The sequence below is a fragment of the Artibeus jamaicensis genome, unplaced genomic scaffold, assembly GCF_021234435.1.
Source record: "Artibeus jamaicensis isolate MK-2021 breed Jamaican fruit bat unplaced genomic scaffold, CSHL_Jam_final scaffold_666, whole genome shotgun sequence".
Classification (NCBI taxonomy): domain Eukaryota; kingdom Metazoa; phylum Chordata; class Mammalia; order Chiroptera; family Phyllostomidae; genus Artibeus; species Artibeus jamaicensis.
Genome location: NW_026522053.1, coordinates 425,833 through 443,262, shown reverse-complemented (window position 1 = coordinate 443,262; position 17,430 = coordinate 425,833). Strand labels below are relative to the sequence as shown.

At 41.4% G+C, this 17,430-nt stretch overlaps 1 protein-coding gene across 3 annotated transcripts in view; it reads right to left on the bottom strand.

Annotated features, from left to right (window-relative positions):
- Positions 1-552: 552 nt before the first annotated feature.
- Positions 553-17,430, bottom strand: part of DCUN1D3 (defective in cullin neddylation 1 domain containing 3) — a 54,661-nt gene continuing 37,783 nt past the window's right edge. For all 3 annotated transcript variants that reach the window (XM_053659489.1, XM_037152007.2, XM_053659490.1), the window contains one exon: positions 553-16,416. In XM_053659489.1, the coding sequence (XP_053515464.1) occupies positions 15,933-16,416 (484 nt within the window). In that variant the 3' untranslated portion in view covers positions 553-15,932. The remainder of the gene's footprint in view (positions 16,417-17,430) is intronic.

The following is a 17,430-nucleotide window of genomic DNA, read 5'->3' as shown; positions in this document are numbered from 1 at the left end:
GAGCCATGCTCTGTCTTAGGGCAGCAGTTCAGTTGTTGACTCACAAGAATATGGACCCAGTAGTGACAGAGCTTCTGATTGTTTTGCCTTGTTTTGAGAATTGAGAAACCTGCCAATTTCCATAGGTTGGTTCCAATTTTCTTAAATATCATGTGAGCCAGACAAAAAATTATGGCTGCTGGTTGAATGTAGCCTATGGACTTCCTGCTTGGGACCTCAGCTTTAAATGGTAAAATGCCCTTTCAAGAAGAGCAGTAATTTCCATGTCTTGGGAAATCTCTGTAGGATTTAGCTACAAAGGTGACTCACAGCTGGATTAAGATAGGGGAAGAACATTATGGCAGGGCTTTTGTTATTGTTAGTTCTCTAGTCTCTTGAAGTAAGTTTTGTTCATTGGTCTGTTATTTACATTAAAACCCTATAAACCCTTTTACTTTAAAAAAATTATTCTTATGTATGGTTTAAAAAATTTATACCATTTAAAAGGACTTATTCCATCTCCATAGTCTTAGCAGGAAGTCAGTAAAGACTGAAGGATGGGAAGGGTATGTCTTAGGACTAATTTCTTCCTATGAGTCTTTTTTTTTTTTTGTAAAATATACATAAATTTGTTTTAACCATTTTTAAATGGTTGTAACAATTTAGTGCTACCAAATACATTTTCTTCAGAACTTATTCATCATGCCAATCTGAAACTCTGTACCTATTAACTCCCCAGTCCTTTCTCCCCAAGACCTGGTAACCACTATTCTACTTTCTGTCTCTATGAGTTTGACTACTCTGTGTACATCATGTAAGTGGATTCATACAATATTCGTCATTTTATGTCTGGTTTATTTCACTTAGCACGTATGTTTTCAAGGTTCATCCATGTTAAAGCATGTGTTAGAATTCCATTCCTTTCCAAGCCTATTATTCCATTGTATGAATATGGCACATTTTATCCTTTCATCCACCGATGAACTGTTTTAACCTTTTGGCTATTCTGAATAATGCTGCTATGAACACTGGTATACAAATATCTCTAAGACCCTGATTTCAATCACTGTCTAGCCTAACACAGCAAGGAAATCCTTTCTGGTGGCTTTGGCCACTATAGCTTAACCCCCTTTCCAGCCCCTTCTCTGACAGTGTGAGCCTGGAAAGCAAAGGAAGGATATCTTGCTTTTCCTGCAGCCACATTTCTGTACAGAGTATGAAGTCCTAGAGGCTGCCCAGCTGGCCATTGAGTCCTTGGATGGCACTCTGGTAGAACATAACTTCATCAAGGTAGGGTGGTTAGAGAGGGAAAAAAGCAGCACTATCACTCAGCCCTGGCCTAGCACAGCCTCTGTTTACAGTTATTTCAGAGAGCTTTTGTTTTTCTCAAAATCAGCCTGGGTTACATGGGGTCTTCCTTATACTCATTATCACTACTTAGAGCCGGTATTATTTATTCATGGTGGTTTTTTGGTGGTTGTCTTTTCCTTTAGCTTTCAGGGGATCAAATGGTGGTATTTTGAAGTTTCTTATGCAAGTAAACAGAAATTCGGGTAGAAGGCAGGGAACTAATTTCCACTGCCAGGTGGTGAGGGTGAGAAAATGAGGAGATAGTGTGTTTACACAAAATATTTACATTTCTCTACTGTAGTCCTATTAGGCAGTTATCAGTAGTCTCCTCTCACAGAAGAGGAAACTGCAGAATTAAGTTACTTGCTAGTATATAACAAGCCTGGGGGTGGAAGTGGTAACTTTCCACCACTAATGCCATCTTTTCCTGGTTAGGTGCAAGAGGCCTATGACGGAGCTCAACCTTGATTGTGACACCCTTGTGAAGGAGCTAGAATGAGATTCCGAGAACCGAGGTACCGTATATCTCTCTGGAGTGACTGAAACCTTTAAAGAACATCTGTTGCAGCAGCCCAACCTCTTTTTTGGCTTAGAAGCTGTGATCTTGCCTAAAGATCTTAAAAGTGGACAGGAGAAAAAAAAATAGTTTCCTGAGTCAGTATATGCTATTGAATGTAGCCTTGGGGTTTATTAAAGATGGTAATAACATGAGGTCAGAGAAAGAAAATGTTCCCAGTAAGCCCTCCTGGGCTAGACAAGGTCAACAGCTCCTCATTCTGTCCTTTTCCTTGATCCTGGTTGGGCTCTAGCTTGGTGAACAGGTTGGTTTTATGGCCCCTCTTAACAGAAGGGAGTATCTTGCTTTCAGAATTTAAAACTTTTGGCAGTGCCCAGAAGGCCCAAAACATTCTTACAGGCAAGGACTCAAAGCTGAAAGGCAGGCATGCTCTAACCTCCCTGTACCTCCACACATGGCTTAATGGCTCCTGAAGCAAGGCCCCTAGGACTTCAAGTCATACTTTCCCCCTCAGAACAGCAGATCTTGCAGGTGAGAGGAGGGGTATATCCTGGCATCAGGGAAAGGTAGCTGGTTTACTTGGTTTACTGGCTATGGGCATTAACCTACTGATAATTTTGAAAATTAGGAGAGTCCTCCTCAAGGGACACTTCTGCCTTCGGTCATTTGTTACCACCCTGGCACTAGTCTTACTTCATTCTCTAGCTTCTTCCAGCCCTGGGTACATTTTTTTTCTCCATGATCTCCCATACACTTGCCCTTTCCATACGTGCTAAAATCTTTTTTTTGTATTCCAGGTTGATCTCCCAGGGACTTTTGAGGGACTTATATACAAGGCTAGAAAGCTGGACAAGTCTTTAGTGATCTAGGGTTTCCCAGAATATGGTACATAGACAATATGATTTTTGGTGATCATAGATGGACCTTTTTTCACTTGTTTATCGACATTCATTAAATTGTACAACCACCACATTGAATGTGTGATTTCATGGACAGTATTATTTAGTTGATATTAAGGAAGAAAGTGACTGTTAAAAAAAACCATTAGAGGAAAACACAAGCAGAAGCATCTAGGTGGAAGGTGAATGACTACAGTTTGGGAACCCCTGTCCTTATCTAACCTCCTACACTTAGCAGATGAGAAATAGAGGTCAAGTGGTGAGTGACTACCCCAGGTCACAAAGTTATTTAATGGCAGAGGCTAGACTAGCGCTCATTAGTGCTACAGTTCCCCTAACTCAGGACAGCTGGAAGGCCCATCAGAAGGGAAGAACAGCAGCTGTCATCATAATCTGACTTGGTGGCCTGGGGATGCTAGGGTGGACAGGGAGCCCTAAAATATATGTTTCAGCTTCAGCCTGAGGATTTACACATAGCCTCTCATGGGACCCCACAGCTCTAGAACCTGAGAAAGAACGTTGCAGCCCCTCTGGTAGTAAGCAGAGGGTACTCTGGCTGAGTGCCAACACTTGGCTTTGATCCTAGACTCTGAAGGTGGACCACCCAAAGACAGCAGCCTGGCACTGTGGCCAGAAGATAGGGAAGCTCAGCCTGAGTTCAGGCACCCTCTGCCTCATCCTGCTGCCAGGAACCAGGAGGTAAGGACTGAAGAGTTCCTTCATTTTAGCCCCTGGAATTCTTAGAGAAAGGCCTTTTGTTGATGTCCAGACATGTAAATGAGGACTTACATGAATCATCTCTTAATTTCCAGTTCTTAAGAGATAGTTACTGTATTTCCATTTTACAGATAAATATTCTTATTGGTCCCTCAAGGACACAACTCATCCCAGTTTAAAGACAGAAGTCTTACGTCCTCCAGCCTCTTAGGAACAAGAGGTAGTTGCCTAACTCCACTTGAATAAAACTGGTTAACAAGTTGTAGGGCAATGCCCAGATTTAGATGTGACTGGGTTGCCTTTTCCACATAAGCAGTGTGTTCCTGCCTTCCCCACCCTCTTCCCTTCATCACATGCCACCTGTGAATTTCCAGTAGCACATGTTTTGCTGATTTTAAACTTGAGGAAAGGTAGAGCAGGACTCAGGTTCAGTCCCAGCCCTATCACCTATTGCCTCTGACAAGTGGCCATTTTCCCACTTTGGGTCTCAATTTCCCTTCAGTAAAATAAGGGATTTGAAATAAAGCAGTGACTTACAACCCTTTTAACTACAAAAACCTTTCTTTAAAAAAAATGTGTTAAATCCTAAAGCATGAAGACAGGCAGTTGGAATGCGTGAGAGGATGGATAAATGAATCTATGTATCCAGGAGAGAAGAGAGGGCAGTGGCCCTTTTGAGCAGTTTGAAAAGCACTGGATTGCATTATCTATATCTAAAAAGTCCCTTAAAATTCTGACATTAAAGGATTCCTGGGTCCGAGGTCCCAGATGATAGAATATAAATACCTCAAGCCTTGAAGCCTGGATGAGAAATTAATTTCCTATCCTAAAATTCTGTAACATGCATCTGAGGACCACTGGTTTGACAGGCTGTCTGCTGGGCAGCTTGAGAGAACTGCTGTCTCTGAGAAACAGAATCAAGCATTAGGTATTTAGATTTAAAAAAAAAAATCTTAGACTGATATACTTTAAACAGGCTTGTGGGGAGCCTAACAGCAGGAGGTTAAAAAAAAAAGTGACCCAAAGTTGCCAGCAAAGCATTTTGTTTGAGAACACAGACTAGGGGCAGACAAACTTGCCCTAACCTAGCTTGTCAGGTCCAACATATGGAGGTAGGGGTAGAATAGGAGCCTGATCTTCATGTTCCCCATGGTATAGTGGACAGGCAACAGTGAGCCAAAGCTTGCTTCTGAAAGTGGACAGGATATTCTGCAGGGATTAAGGGCTCGAAGGAGGGAGTGTCACGGTCAGGGAGCAAAAAAGTTTAGGTTCTGACTCAAACAAAGGTCTTTTTTTGATAAGTCAAGAGAAAAATCTGCAAATAGCAAATCATGTAGTAAGGAAACCCTCTGATATCTGTATTATATTAAGGAAGTACAGCAGCAGGAGCATATACTCCCCCAAACTATAAGGTCACTCTGGGCCTCATCTGTGCAGCTGTCTCCAAGATGCCAGCAGATACCCTTGGAGAAGTGTCAGAGTGACTCAGGAGGGACCAGCAAAGAGAATGGAAGGTTTCCTCATGCTGGGAACCTGACTCAGCTCTTCATCCTTACATTTCTGGTAGCTGCTAAAATTAGTATTGAAAATACTAATAATTGCTGTAATTTATCAAACTCTTAGTGTAAGGTACCATGCTAAATGCTTTGATATGCATGTTTGGCTGAGTTTGTTGAATATCCCTGTTTAGCAAGTAAAGAAAAAGGCTCAGATCAGTCAACTTGCCTACTGCTATGCCTATCCCAAGTGCACAGTTAGGGCTTGAACCTTGGTGGTCTGACTTCAGACGCATGCTAGCGCTCTGAGTTGCAGTCCTCCAGACCCAAAAATCTCAGTGCTGATTAGCTTAAGTCCAGCATCAAGTGGAGACAGCTTCTGGGCTAGTGTTTGCTGATTTCTGCCTCCAGCCCTCTAACCCAGTTCCATGAATATTCAGTACATGGTGGCAGAAAACTAACATCTATTAGATGAATCCTAGATTCTAAGCACTGTACCATATATTTTACAACATAAATTATTAAATAAGTTAATGTTTTTTAAAAGCTTTTCAAATAGTGCTTCAAATGTTTTAAGTAAAATGAACAAAAGAGTAAACTCGAACAGCATTTTAAAAGGACTCAGATGGCAGATTGCCATTATTACCTGTCACTTAACAGTTATATGACTTGAGCAAGTTGTTTGTGAGCCTGTTTTATCTGAAAAGTGGACATAACAATTGTGCCTCTATTAGTACCTAAATTAGGTACATGAGCTCTGTTGAGGATTAAATGAGAATGCATAGAAAGTGTTTACAATGATGCTGGCCATTAAGTAAGTGCACCCTCCACGTTAATTATGATCATCTGATAATCCTCACAGAAGCCCTGTGAGATAGTAACTTGAATATGTAAGAACTGAAGAAACTGAGGCTTGGCTTGAGCTCATTAACCTTAGGTTGAGATGTGTCTCACATCTGTTAAATGGCAGAGCTAAGACTTGATTCTAGGCTTCTGGCAGTACCAGTATTCTTTCCATTAAACACATTTGCAGGAGGTAGCTTTCCATAAGCTGTTCACCTGCAGCCCACTGCCCCATGACATCCCCCTCAACAGAACCTTACCACCCCTGCCTCTGCATTTCTAACCACTCAACCCTGTGTTATGAACCTGCCTTCATTGTTGCAGCATGCATGGATTACTTCCTGGCCTAGGACTGATGGAAATACAAGATAAAGAAGAGAGCATCATCCCACACATGTTCCTGATTCCTGAGCCCAGCCACCACTTTTTAGGTGCAGTTCTGATGCTTTGTGGGCAGTAGCAGAGAACGTGGTTGGGTTGCACCCTCTTAACCCAGCAGACAACTTTTGTGGAGTATACCAGCTTAAGGAGTGTAGTCCATTTATATGATATACACATTTTCAACAAATGTCTAAAATTGAAGCATCCTTCATCTAAGACAGAGGGAAGGAAACCCATTTGTTTGTACTTTTCTTGGTGTTGGTGGTTTCTGCACAGGCACTGCAGCAGGTTTTCAATACAAGCAGCACTCATAGTAAATGGCATACATAGGGAAGGAAACCAGAGGTAACTTCCCCCTGGAGAAAACATAGCCATTTTGCAGTTTGTCAAAGTTGTAATATCAGTGAAGCAAATTTCTGTAAGGCAAACTGTTTCCTCATTGACAGCTGTTATGAAATTGAAAGTAAAAGGCTGAGCTGAAAACCTGGCAGGTCAACAGACAGCAGAGAGTAGATTTGGCTTTTTACCAATCTGGAAAGCCCCCCTCTTCCAAGTCCATTTAGAAATGCTCCTTCCCTCCAGTGAGGCTGCAGTGCCACCCTTCACCACTAGGTGCCTCTGTCACCACAGATTGCCCCCTTAGAATTGGAAGCTTAAGTTTCAAGAAGCTTGTGCTGTACTTTTGTATGAACTCCTGAACTGTTAACATTCTGTGTTCGGGGAACAGGAGCACAGGCACACATAATTTAAAAACTGATAGATACTAGCTGAGTTCCAGAAAAGACAAACTAATCTGGGGTACAGAATATGTTATACCAAAATTTCTTATGAATTGCTTTGAACAATGGGACCCAGCAATTCCACTTCTAAAGTATTATCTTATACTCTAACAGTATAAGGTAACAGGGTAGTCTCATAAAAACATGTATGGAGGTAATATATCATAGGGTCATTACAATGGCATTCTAGGTAGCCATTTTAGAAAATGTGTGTATGCACATATGTATAAACATGTAAAGAGATTTGTCAGAAATGGCAGTAGACCTCTGGACCCAGACTGCTGCACTTTGAATCTCAGCTTTCCTACTTAATTTGTATGAACATGAGTAAGATCATATATCCGTGTTTGGGATGATACAGATCGCACAGTACTGTTTTGAAGATGAGAGCATGCATTCACAGTACATGTTGTATGGAACACAGAGGGTTAGAGAAGAGCCCATTTTTGTAGACGTATACAAGAATAATGCATAGCCTTGGAACAAAAAGCTGGCAGACTATATGCCAAAATCATAAACAGTATTTATTTCTGGCTACGGGATTGGCATATTAGGTTTACCAAATGCTTTTCTGTGTATAGGACTAGAATATACTACTTTTATAATTGGAGGGAAAATTTTCAAAATTCTGAAAGTTGGGCACTCATGCAGTGTTTAATCCTTTAAATGTAACTTCTCAATGATCTGGCCCTATGTGAAAGTTCGGACCAGGAACCAGAACTGAAGAGCTTGATTTGGGGTGAGAGACACTGCAACCTGTAGCTCCTTGTAAAGAAGCAGTTTCCCCAGGTACACTGCCACCTCTCCCCTGCAAGGCCTGAGAGTATCCCAAAACTAAGTGTGCTGCTGGACTCCTTCCTGCCCAGCTGAGCTCCAAAGTGGTGGGAGTTGCGCTGCTGTTTACCTCATGAGAATCCAGTCCTAAGACAAGTATTTGCCTTGATATGGATAGGCCTGGAGTTGGTGCTTTGGCTCCGCTCTTGGGCAAATAACTTAAATCTCATCTGAATCTACTTCCTCAGCTGTATAAAATGAGAAAGTATCTATACTTCCAAGGATTATTGTAAAAAATCAAAGATCCAGTTCGTGGAAATTGGCAGGATATTGTGCTATATGAATTATTTTCCCTCTTTGAGCCTCAGTTTCCAAACCTTTAAAATGGGACATTAATACTTCATATATCAGGGAAAACCTACATTGTCAATAAATGACATTTTACTAAGGATTCTCTTCCATGTGCAAGATCACAGAGCAGATTAGGGCTCTTTGTGCCAAGAGCTCCCTTTGCTCTTCTAGTTAGTCATATCCAAGACTATTTCCTTCTAGATGGGTGGGGCTAGAGGTCCCCTGTGAACACCCAACTCCAGAACTACAGAGATAGGCCAGGATCACAGGCCTCTATGAGACTTCAGTCTGCACACATTGGTTTTGCGGCTGACTCTCCCATCTTTTGGAAGCCAAAGCTGCCAACCTGGCCTCTTGCAAAACATATTCCATTCATAACTGCATTTGTGCATTTTTCCTCCCACACCCTCTAGACAGCCAATGCAGAACTGCCAGTGCTGCTCTTCCTACAGTGGGTAAGAGCAGCTTTGAGGGTTTTTACAGAACTCTCTATTCAGCTCTAAATGTAGTTCTCTGCCTCTGCCCTCCTCACTCACAATGGGATTGGTTCAGACCACTTGGCCATATTTGTCTTCATTTCCTTTTGTCCTTACAAAGGAAACCCATTAATGAAGAACGGAAAAATACAAAAAAGTTAAAATCACATCTAATACCATCACTCAGAGTCAGCGACTGCCACTATTTTATAATTTTCTATCATACCTTTCCATTATTCAAAAGCAGAGTTTTTGATAGCTGCATAATATTCCAGAATGTTAGTGTGTGCTATAATTTCTAAGTTTCCTATGGCCGACACTTAAGTTGTTCCCAAATGATGCTATCAATTATGTCCTTGCACACACATCTTTGGCACATAATGTATCTTGAAAAATTCCTAGAAGTGAAATTATTGGGTTAGACCATAAAAACTTAGTTTTGTTTTGCTTTTTTTCCAGAAAAGTTTTTACCCTATGTTTGCTATCATGGATTTATTTCAAATACTTGCCAATTTGATAAATTGTAAAAGTTTTTCATTATAAGTTTATTTTCTGGGTTTTTAAATACCCTTCAGATTGTCATCTACTATTTTTTCCAGAAGCTTTTTGGCTAATCAGTTTTCTTCTATGTGTTTGCAATATCCTTTGCCCAGGTGTCTATTAAGTACTTTTCCATGTAGAATTTTTAAGGTCTTAGGGATTAAGTGTGCATTCCTCAATCATTGCAAAAATGTTTCTAATTGTTTTTTTTTTATGTTTTAGAAGTTTGTTCTTTTTATTTTTTTCTGCTTTTTTGCTTAGAAAGTCTTGATTGATCCAGAGATCAATTTAATATCCACTAACAGGTATGTATTATTTAATGATTTAATTTTTATACATATACCTTTATTCCTCCTGGAATTTATTTTTACCTATGGTAACTTTCCCCCAAATATTTAGATTTTATCCAATTATCTATCTTACCCATTAAAGGACTATGCCTCCTTTATTATGTAAGTCCACGTATACAAGAGCCTGTGTCCATACTGTCTTGTCTTACACTAGTTCCACACTATTTTGTAGCTCTGTAGTTTAGTTTACTAGCAATTTTAGTAGCACTTCCCATAATAAACATAGGCAGGGCCCATGGAGAGTCCCCATCAGCATGGATGCTTTGCTGTTGACAGCACTGCTGCCATATTCCACTAGGACTTTATCAGCACCCTTAAGGTTGGGACATAAGTGCCTTATGGCTTTCACAGACAGGGCATCCTGAAAAATCTTAGCACAGGACAGGAAATGGAGAGGTTAGCCTGTCTCCCTCCCTTGCCCTTCCTTCCCAAGCAAACTAACCCTTTTGATATAGATGAAAACCCAGGGGTAGAAGATGACTTCCAGAGCCAACCCAGGCATGTGCTTTGGCTGGATTTGAGAGGGAAGAGGCTCGTGTTGTGGTGACTCATCTGTACTACTCTGAGCCATCAGCATTACACTCAGTATACCTTTCTTGCTAGGAAAAGTCCATTGCAATTAGGCTCATCTGGTCATTGTATGAAGTTGGCTTGCCCCTCATTTAATTGAAAATTGGATTTTAGCCTTATATAATCTGCACAACCCTGTTACAACACTTTGAATAACTCTAGGCTATCTACAAGCACCTAAATCAGTATCTTCACTTTGTTACTTCCCACACCTCTATCTGTAAAGCCCAGTGGCTCATTATCTTTGAAGTGTCACATCACAGAAAGTATAAGCCCAGGAACCAAACAAGTACGTGTTCTGGAGGTTTACTTTTTAAGTGAGAAAGAAAAAAAAATCACCATCTAGATTTCCTCTATCTGAAGCTGTAGGCTTTGGTAATAATGGAGGAAAAGGAAAAAATAAAGTTTGTTGAGAAATCTTTGTAACCCTCTTGACTAAAGAGGATTATAACCAATGACTCTAGGCCCTTTCCAACTGGAACAAAAAACAAAAGCATTTCTAATCCCACCATAGTACTTACTTATTTTTAGGGGATACCAGTATGAGATTGGGAATCTTTGGGAAGGCCATTATGGCTGCCATCAAAGAAGAAGGGTGGCTGGCCAATTGCTTCTCTGAATATAAATACTAACTAGACAGAAAATACAATGAAAGGAAGCTAATAGTTATTAAGCAGTCTACCATAATAAAACTTCTATGTAAGAGCCAGGGAGAGCCATCAGGGATCATCTTAGTCTAAGCCATCTAAGTCTTTCATCTCTCCCCCAAATTTGGCACAGAGGGAAGCTGGGCCTATGGGAGACAGTGACCTGGGAAGTCATGTGTGACCATGCCAACCCTCCTCTCCCATTCTCTGGATTTCCTGCATTACTCTCCTAACATCCTTAAACTTATAAGTCTTGAAAATCTTAAACTTACAAGTCTTAGGATTTACAAAGAGTTTTGGAAGCACCTAACACTGATGGAAATAACAGTCTTTGAATTTTACAGATGAGTCAAAAAAACTCAGATTTTCACTCATCTGCCAATGGTCACACAGCAGTGGCATATGACAGTTTCAGCTTGTCTCCTTAATCACTGCCAATCTGATATGTGTAGAAGTCATTCATTCAGCACAGTGCTCAAATTTACTTTTTATTCCTCATCGGAAGCCGTATCAGTTGCTAAGGTAAGACTATTTAGGAAGTGGCCCTGTGAGGACTTGTTTTCTGCCTAAAGTACTGGGACCCCAAAGGCAATTAAGGTTGGTGAGTGGCAGAGTCTGGGGATCTTATACTATCTGGATTTTCCAAAGCACAGGAATTGCTATCTAGTATCACTCCAGAATAAAGCTGCTGATTTTTATTATTTTTTCCAGAATTGTCGATAATCAAGTAAACAAATTTATTAAACTCAATAGCAGGTAACCTTCCAAATAAAAGAACATAATGCAGACAGAGACAAAAGTATGTGTAACAAGTTAATAAAAATATTCAAGGGGCTATTTGGAGTTTAACAGTGCAGAGAAGACAGATAAGTATTGACTTCTGTCAACAAATTTGTACAACCTCAAGAAACACACTGGTCAGAAAGGAAGAGGAATCCACAAAGGTGGGGGCACATGAGCAGGGACTCATCACCTCAGCAGGTTAAGGCAGGGTATCTGTAAGACCAACTCATTCAATCAAGCCCCCTTTGAAACCGAGAATCATATTTGTTAGTGCAACAGGTAAGTGCAATCAATCACAGACCTGGGTCTGAGACCAGAGTAAGGGAAGACACTTCTACCAGAATAAATGTGTACTGGATAGGTGGAGGGGGGAGAAAGCAGCTGCTGGATGGCTTCCTTTGGCGATATCCAAGATCTGTGTTGAAAGGTGGGGAGTGGAGGTGGGCAGTGGAAATAGGTCAGTATGAGAGCTGGCTGAGCTTTCAAGAGGAACAGGGAGGCTGTGATCAGAAGCAGAACCTGATGGTTACTCAAAGCCATTTTGGAATATCTTGGTTTCTGAACCAGAGCTCAAGCATCTACTTCATCTTCTAATAAGGAAAATATCTGCTGATCCTCACTGACACACGGTCACAGTTCAGGTTCTACTGAATATATTCTGTATTTGCAGCTACCCTTAAGAATAAACTGCAGGGAGGTGGTGGGAACCCCCTCAATATAATTCAGAAAACAAGAGTGAAGTAAGAGAAGGGTTGATTTCATGTGCCTTCAAGTGAGTCCCCGTCAACACACCCTCATGACTTCAGAGTCTTTTCAGCCAGAGTCCTTTCAGCCAGAGTCCGTTACTTGGTTGTTTAAGTCCTCACTAGACAGAGATGTAAGGAAAATGGAAACTCAGATAACTAACAAACCTAGCAGCATCCTCCTTGCAGGTTTTGCCTTATAATTGTATTGCACAGAACACTTCACTTTCAGTGTGGCATACCAAACACAGTCCTAAATACAGATATTTCAGTTTTAAAACTTACACTCAAGTTCTTATCCTGGTATTTTCCCATCACTGTTTAATACAATACAATTTGTACTTAGTCTGATATTAGGCTATTGCATGACCCATGACATCCCACACCCTGCATGCTCCAGCCCCTGGTAGATGATCTGTTTCAAAGACCATCTAATACTGTGTGGCTTAAGCCTTTTAATATTGAAAACAATGCCTATACATTTTCTATTGGATTTCCTTGGGCCTGGGAGCTTGGTTGAAATTTGTATCTTTACCCAGCTCTAGATTTTTCTTACGAACTCAGTATGGAGTCTTGGAGCCAATTCACACTGTGGGCCCATCTGCCAGGGATGAGGGGGAACTGCTGAGTCAACCAACTGAAGCCTAGCAAAGTACCATTACAGGAGGTAGGGTTAAGAATGAAACATGGCAGAGATGGGGAAGAGCAGTTCAATGAAGTGATGCCGTCTCATACAGTTTTCTAATAAATTGGTAAAGAAACACCACTGAAGCTCACAAAGCCATCTGCCAAAGCCAAGCGATTTGCCAGCCCATGAATTCAGTTTGTACTCTCTCTCGGATATCTGCCTGTTTTCAAAAGGGCATCTGTATCCTGCCCCTCCACACCCTGTCACACTGTTCAAATGAAGGGTGCCTTGCTTATTAGCCAAGGGGCATGCATTTGGCCTCTTCCACACAGTTCCTGCTCATTAAGTAGGAAACCTATTTACGGGGTAAGAGGAACAGGCTCTTTCATTTCCTAGAAGTACAACTGAAAACCCTACACACCCAGCTTGGATCCCTTTGCAGAAAAACTGCATTTTCCTGTGGTCATGAAACTATTAAAGCACTGGCCCAGAGCTACTACAGAATTCCTTGTATCAGGGACTCAAACTTGGAAGGATCTGGTAAGTCCCTCCCCTCCCTTTTCTAGTTTCTCACTTTTACTTTTGTAACAACTATATCAGTAAAAATATAACCAAAAACAATCTTTAAGTGGTTTTTCTGTGGGGATTGGGGAAGCTGAACAATTAATTGAAAAACAAAATCGATCCGCTGTAGCATACCTAATGCATGGAATGCCTTCTGGTAGGCTGGGGATGGAATCTAGTGCCTCTCCCTAGTCTTTGGAATCCTTTGTGCACTTCTCTCTCTATACTTTTCTTATCTGGAACAGAAGGAACCTTAACCTGGCTAGGAGGAGCCTGCCTTTTGCCTTACTCTACCTTTATCCAATTCAGAATTGGGAAAAATAAGGGATTGCTGACTGGATGAGAACTCAGTGTGAGGACTCAGACTACAACTGAACCTGGAGAACTAGCTGCGGCCCCTAGAAACTTTATACAAGGATCTTGTGTCTTAGGCTAGAACAAAGCCAGACATGTGGACTGAGATCCAACCCTCTTCTGCTTTCCAGCAGTACTGCTAACTTGCTGTGGCTGACCTTAAATTTCCTCATCTGCCCTGCTAAAGGGACAACTATTAGCTTTAGGGTTACAAAAATCCATGCCAATTCAATGCCAATTTCAGAAAGACATCAACTGCAGAATATCTTTAAATAATCATTCTAAAGATGGGAGCCTGAATCCATAAGGCTAGTAATAAACTCAAAATAAATTCCTGCCCAGGCTGAGAAACATACCTGGGAGGCAGATGGGGGTAGCTAGGGGAGGAAACTCCAAGTGTTCTACAGACAAACTTGTTATTTCAAAAGTATAAATATTTTTGTAAGTTTTTATTTGAAAGATTCCCTTTTTAATCTGTACCAAAGTGTTGAAAGCTGAACTGTACAGTACCTGCCACCCACCCTTCCAGTTCAGTTTTCTAAGGTCATTTTTTTTTAAATGAAAAAATGGCAAGAAGACACTCTACTGCAACGAGGTAGGACCAGAGTCAGCTCCTATGTGGCAGTTTGTTCAAAGCTGGCCTCATGGAGCAAGCGTGCAGAGGAGTCTGGGGAACTGCGCCTCCCTCTGAGGAGGAAAGAGCTGAGAAAATTCATGTTCTCTTTAGTGAAAATGGTCCAAACTCAAATTCAAAAGCTTCCGTTACAACATTCCCTGGTGCTCTTCTTATACTTTATATATTGAAGGCAGCTCCCTCTTTTATGGCCAGTTTTAGCAGGCAAAGAAACAAGAATACAGATACATATACATGTATATATATATTTTTTAGATAGGTAAAATATATACATATCATATATGTATATTTACCTTATTTGGGTGGAGGGGAAGGAAAGAGGGTCATGTAAACCTAAACAGTCATCAACATTACCCCAAATGAGCCTGACATTAACAGAAATAATAAATAATGCCTAGGGGTAAAGTGACAACATGGGTGCAGCAACAAGGGAAAAGGGCACACATTTAACTACTCAATACCTGTCTGTATTTGTTTGGCAAAGTTCAGGCCAGCCCCAGGCTTTTGCACTTGCCAGACAAGTAAGTTGATGATACTCAAAATGTTTTTTAAGAAGTATTCAAGCAGAGCTCCACACCACAGTTTTCCTTCAAGTCAAGTGGCCAGCAGGCAGTTTTCCGACCACCAAAAACAGAAACTTTGGCTCCAAGGCAAATAAAAAAGTGTATTTCCACTTACAACATGAAAATACAGAAAATTCACCAAAAACAAACAAAAACTATCAAAGTCTACTTCCAACAAAACTGAGGTAGCACTGCTTTCTCTGCATTCCTTAAGTGGTTGTTAGTATGTGTTCTAAAATCACTGCTCACTTGACTGACAGGTGCAGCATGTTGGTACATAAACTCAACGTGAAATGCAATGGGTCAAAGAAGAAATGAGCAAGAAGTGCGAGAAGGAAGGATTTCAGATAAATTCACTTAAAAGGGGTTTGTCACCAGACTACAGACACTATCAGCTGGCCTTGGCTCTCCAAGAGCTTTTACTCACCTGGAAATTAATGCAATGTGGTTAACAGTTAACACTGCTAATCAATTCCGTGTAAATCTTTAAAAATTATCATTACAACCTAAATTCAACGATGTAAACAGCACTACACACAGTACAGACCTGCCCTGAAAAACACTATGCAAAACTGAGATCTGGCACTGCATTGTTTGCAATGTTAACTCAACCTAACTTGCCCACACTCCCCACCCTGCTCTATGCCCTTCCCACCCCAGCCCCCCAAAAATATCTGTGCAACAATTGGCAGGCCAATGCTATCTGAAGGCTTCAAAAAAAAAAAGAAGAAGAAGAAGATACACAACATGTAGCCAGGTTCAAATATTTTGGGGGACCCCCCAAAAGGAAATAACCAAAGTAACCCCCCCCAAAAAAAAGAAAAGAAGAAAGTGCCTAAAACATGATACAGCATTTTAGAGCCCTTTCAGATACAAGGCAGAGAAAGGCATAGAGTAGAAAATATCTGGATATTAGGTAATTTCCAGAAAGGTCCAATTCCTCGGGTGGCTCCAGGGCAGTGGGCAGAACCTCATGGCTGCCTGGAACAGAGCACTAAGTCTGCTCCTGGGGACGCAAGCCCAAGGGCCCTGAGCTGAGTACACCTCCCACAGCCCCTTCATTTTTCCTCCGCTCCATCTCCCACTCCACAAAGGTATCAAAGAGACTCGGCCAGGCCTCATCTTCGCTGTAGTTGCTGAGGTCAGGGCCAATCACCTGAGTGAAGTTAAGGAACATGTTCCAAGTGTCCCGGGAGATGCCCTTGATCCCAGAAGGGTTCTCTGTTAGGAAGTTTAGCCACTGGTCCAACACTGGAGGATTGTTCTGGGTAAAGACTAACTTCCACAGGGCAATGGCTATTTCCCGATGCAGTGACCGCTGCCCTTCTTCAGAATCCAGGCCAAACTGAAATGTAAACCGGTAGAGATCCTTGAATTTGTCTTCTTGTTTGGCTTCTATTAAGAGGCTGGGGAACTGGGCACAGATCCCATCAATGCTGTCTGCACTTATTGCTTTGCAGCCATCAAAAAACTCTTTCCTGCAACAGGAAGTAAGAGGCATAATTAATAATTGTAAATGAGAATCATTTCCTGTGAGGCAATACAGTGTAGTGATTAGCACCATGGCTCCGGGGATGGATGGCCTGGGTGTGAATTCCTACTCCTCCACTTATGAGTTATCTGTGAAATGCTGAGGCTACTACATTGCTTCACAGGGTTTTGGTGAGGTCAAGTTAGTATATGCCAACTGACTCTAAAAGTGCCTGGCACATGGTAGGTAGCTAACAATGGTCTATTCATTCATGTATGCACCTTCCCAAAGCTAAACTCCCACTCCATGCCCTGTTTTCCATCCTGCAATAATGACTGAGCTTCAGACTCTCCTCCTATATGGGGCCCTTCCTGCTCTCCTTTTGATTCTCTGAGTGTTGTTTTTGGAATATTTTTGGTGACTGCTAAGGGAGATTTCTAAAGTCAAAGATTCTGCATGAACCTGAGTAACTGCTACTATAGATCAAAGTTCTATTACTAACAAACAAAAACTGTGTATGTATTCTGCGTATCTGTGTAACACTTTCAGCTCAGAATATGGTCTCACACTGATCATCTTCTCAGAGACTACACTATCCACTAAAGATACAAAGACCCTGGGGTCTGCTGGGTAAGCTACTCAGGGGCTAGAAATTATATAGGAGGGGCTTCTCAAAGTAAATTTTTTTTTAAAAGATTTTATTTATTTACTTTTAGAGAGAATGGAAGGGAGAGAGGGGGAGAAACATCAATGTGCGAAAGAAATATCAACTGGCTGCCTCTTGCATGCCCCAACTAGGGACCTGACCTACAACCCAGGCACATGCTCTGACTGGGAAATGAACTGGCGACCTTGTGGTTCACAGGCTGACACTCAACCCACTAAGCCATACCAGCCAGGGCTCAAAGTTAATTCTTATTTATCACCCAGCACTTTGCAAACCACACCTTGGGGTGATGCTGCCATGTCCTTTCCAACAAACAACCTCTACAGGGATGTATGACCATGACTGTGCAATTAC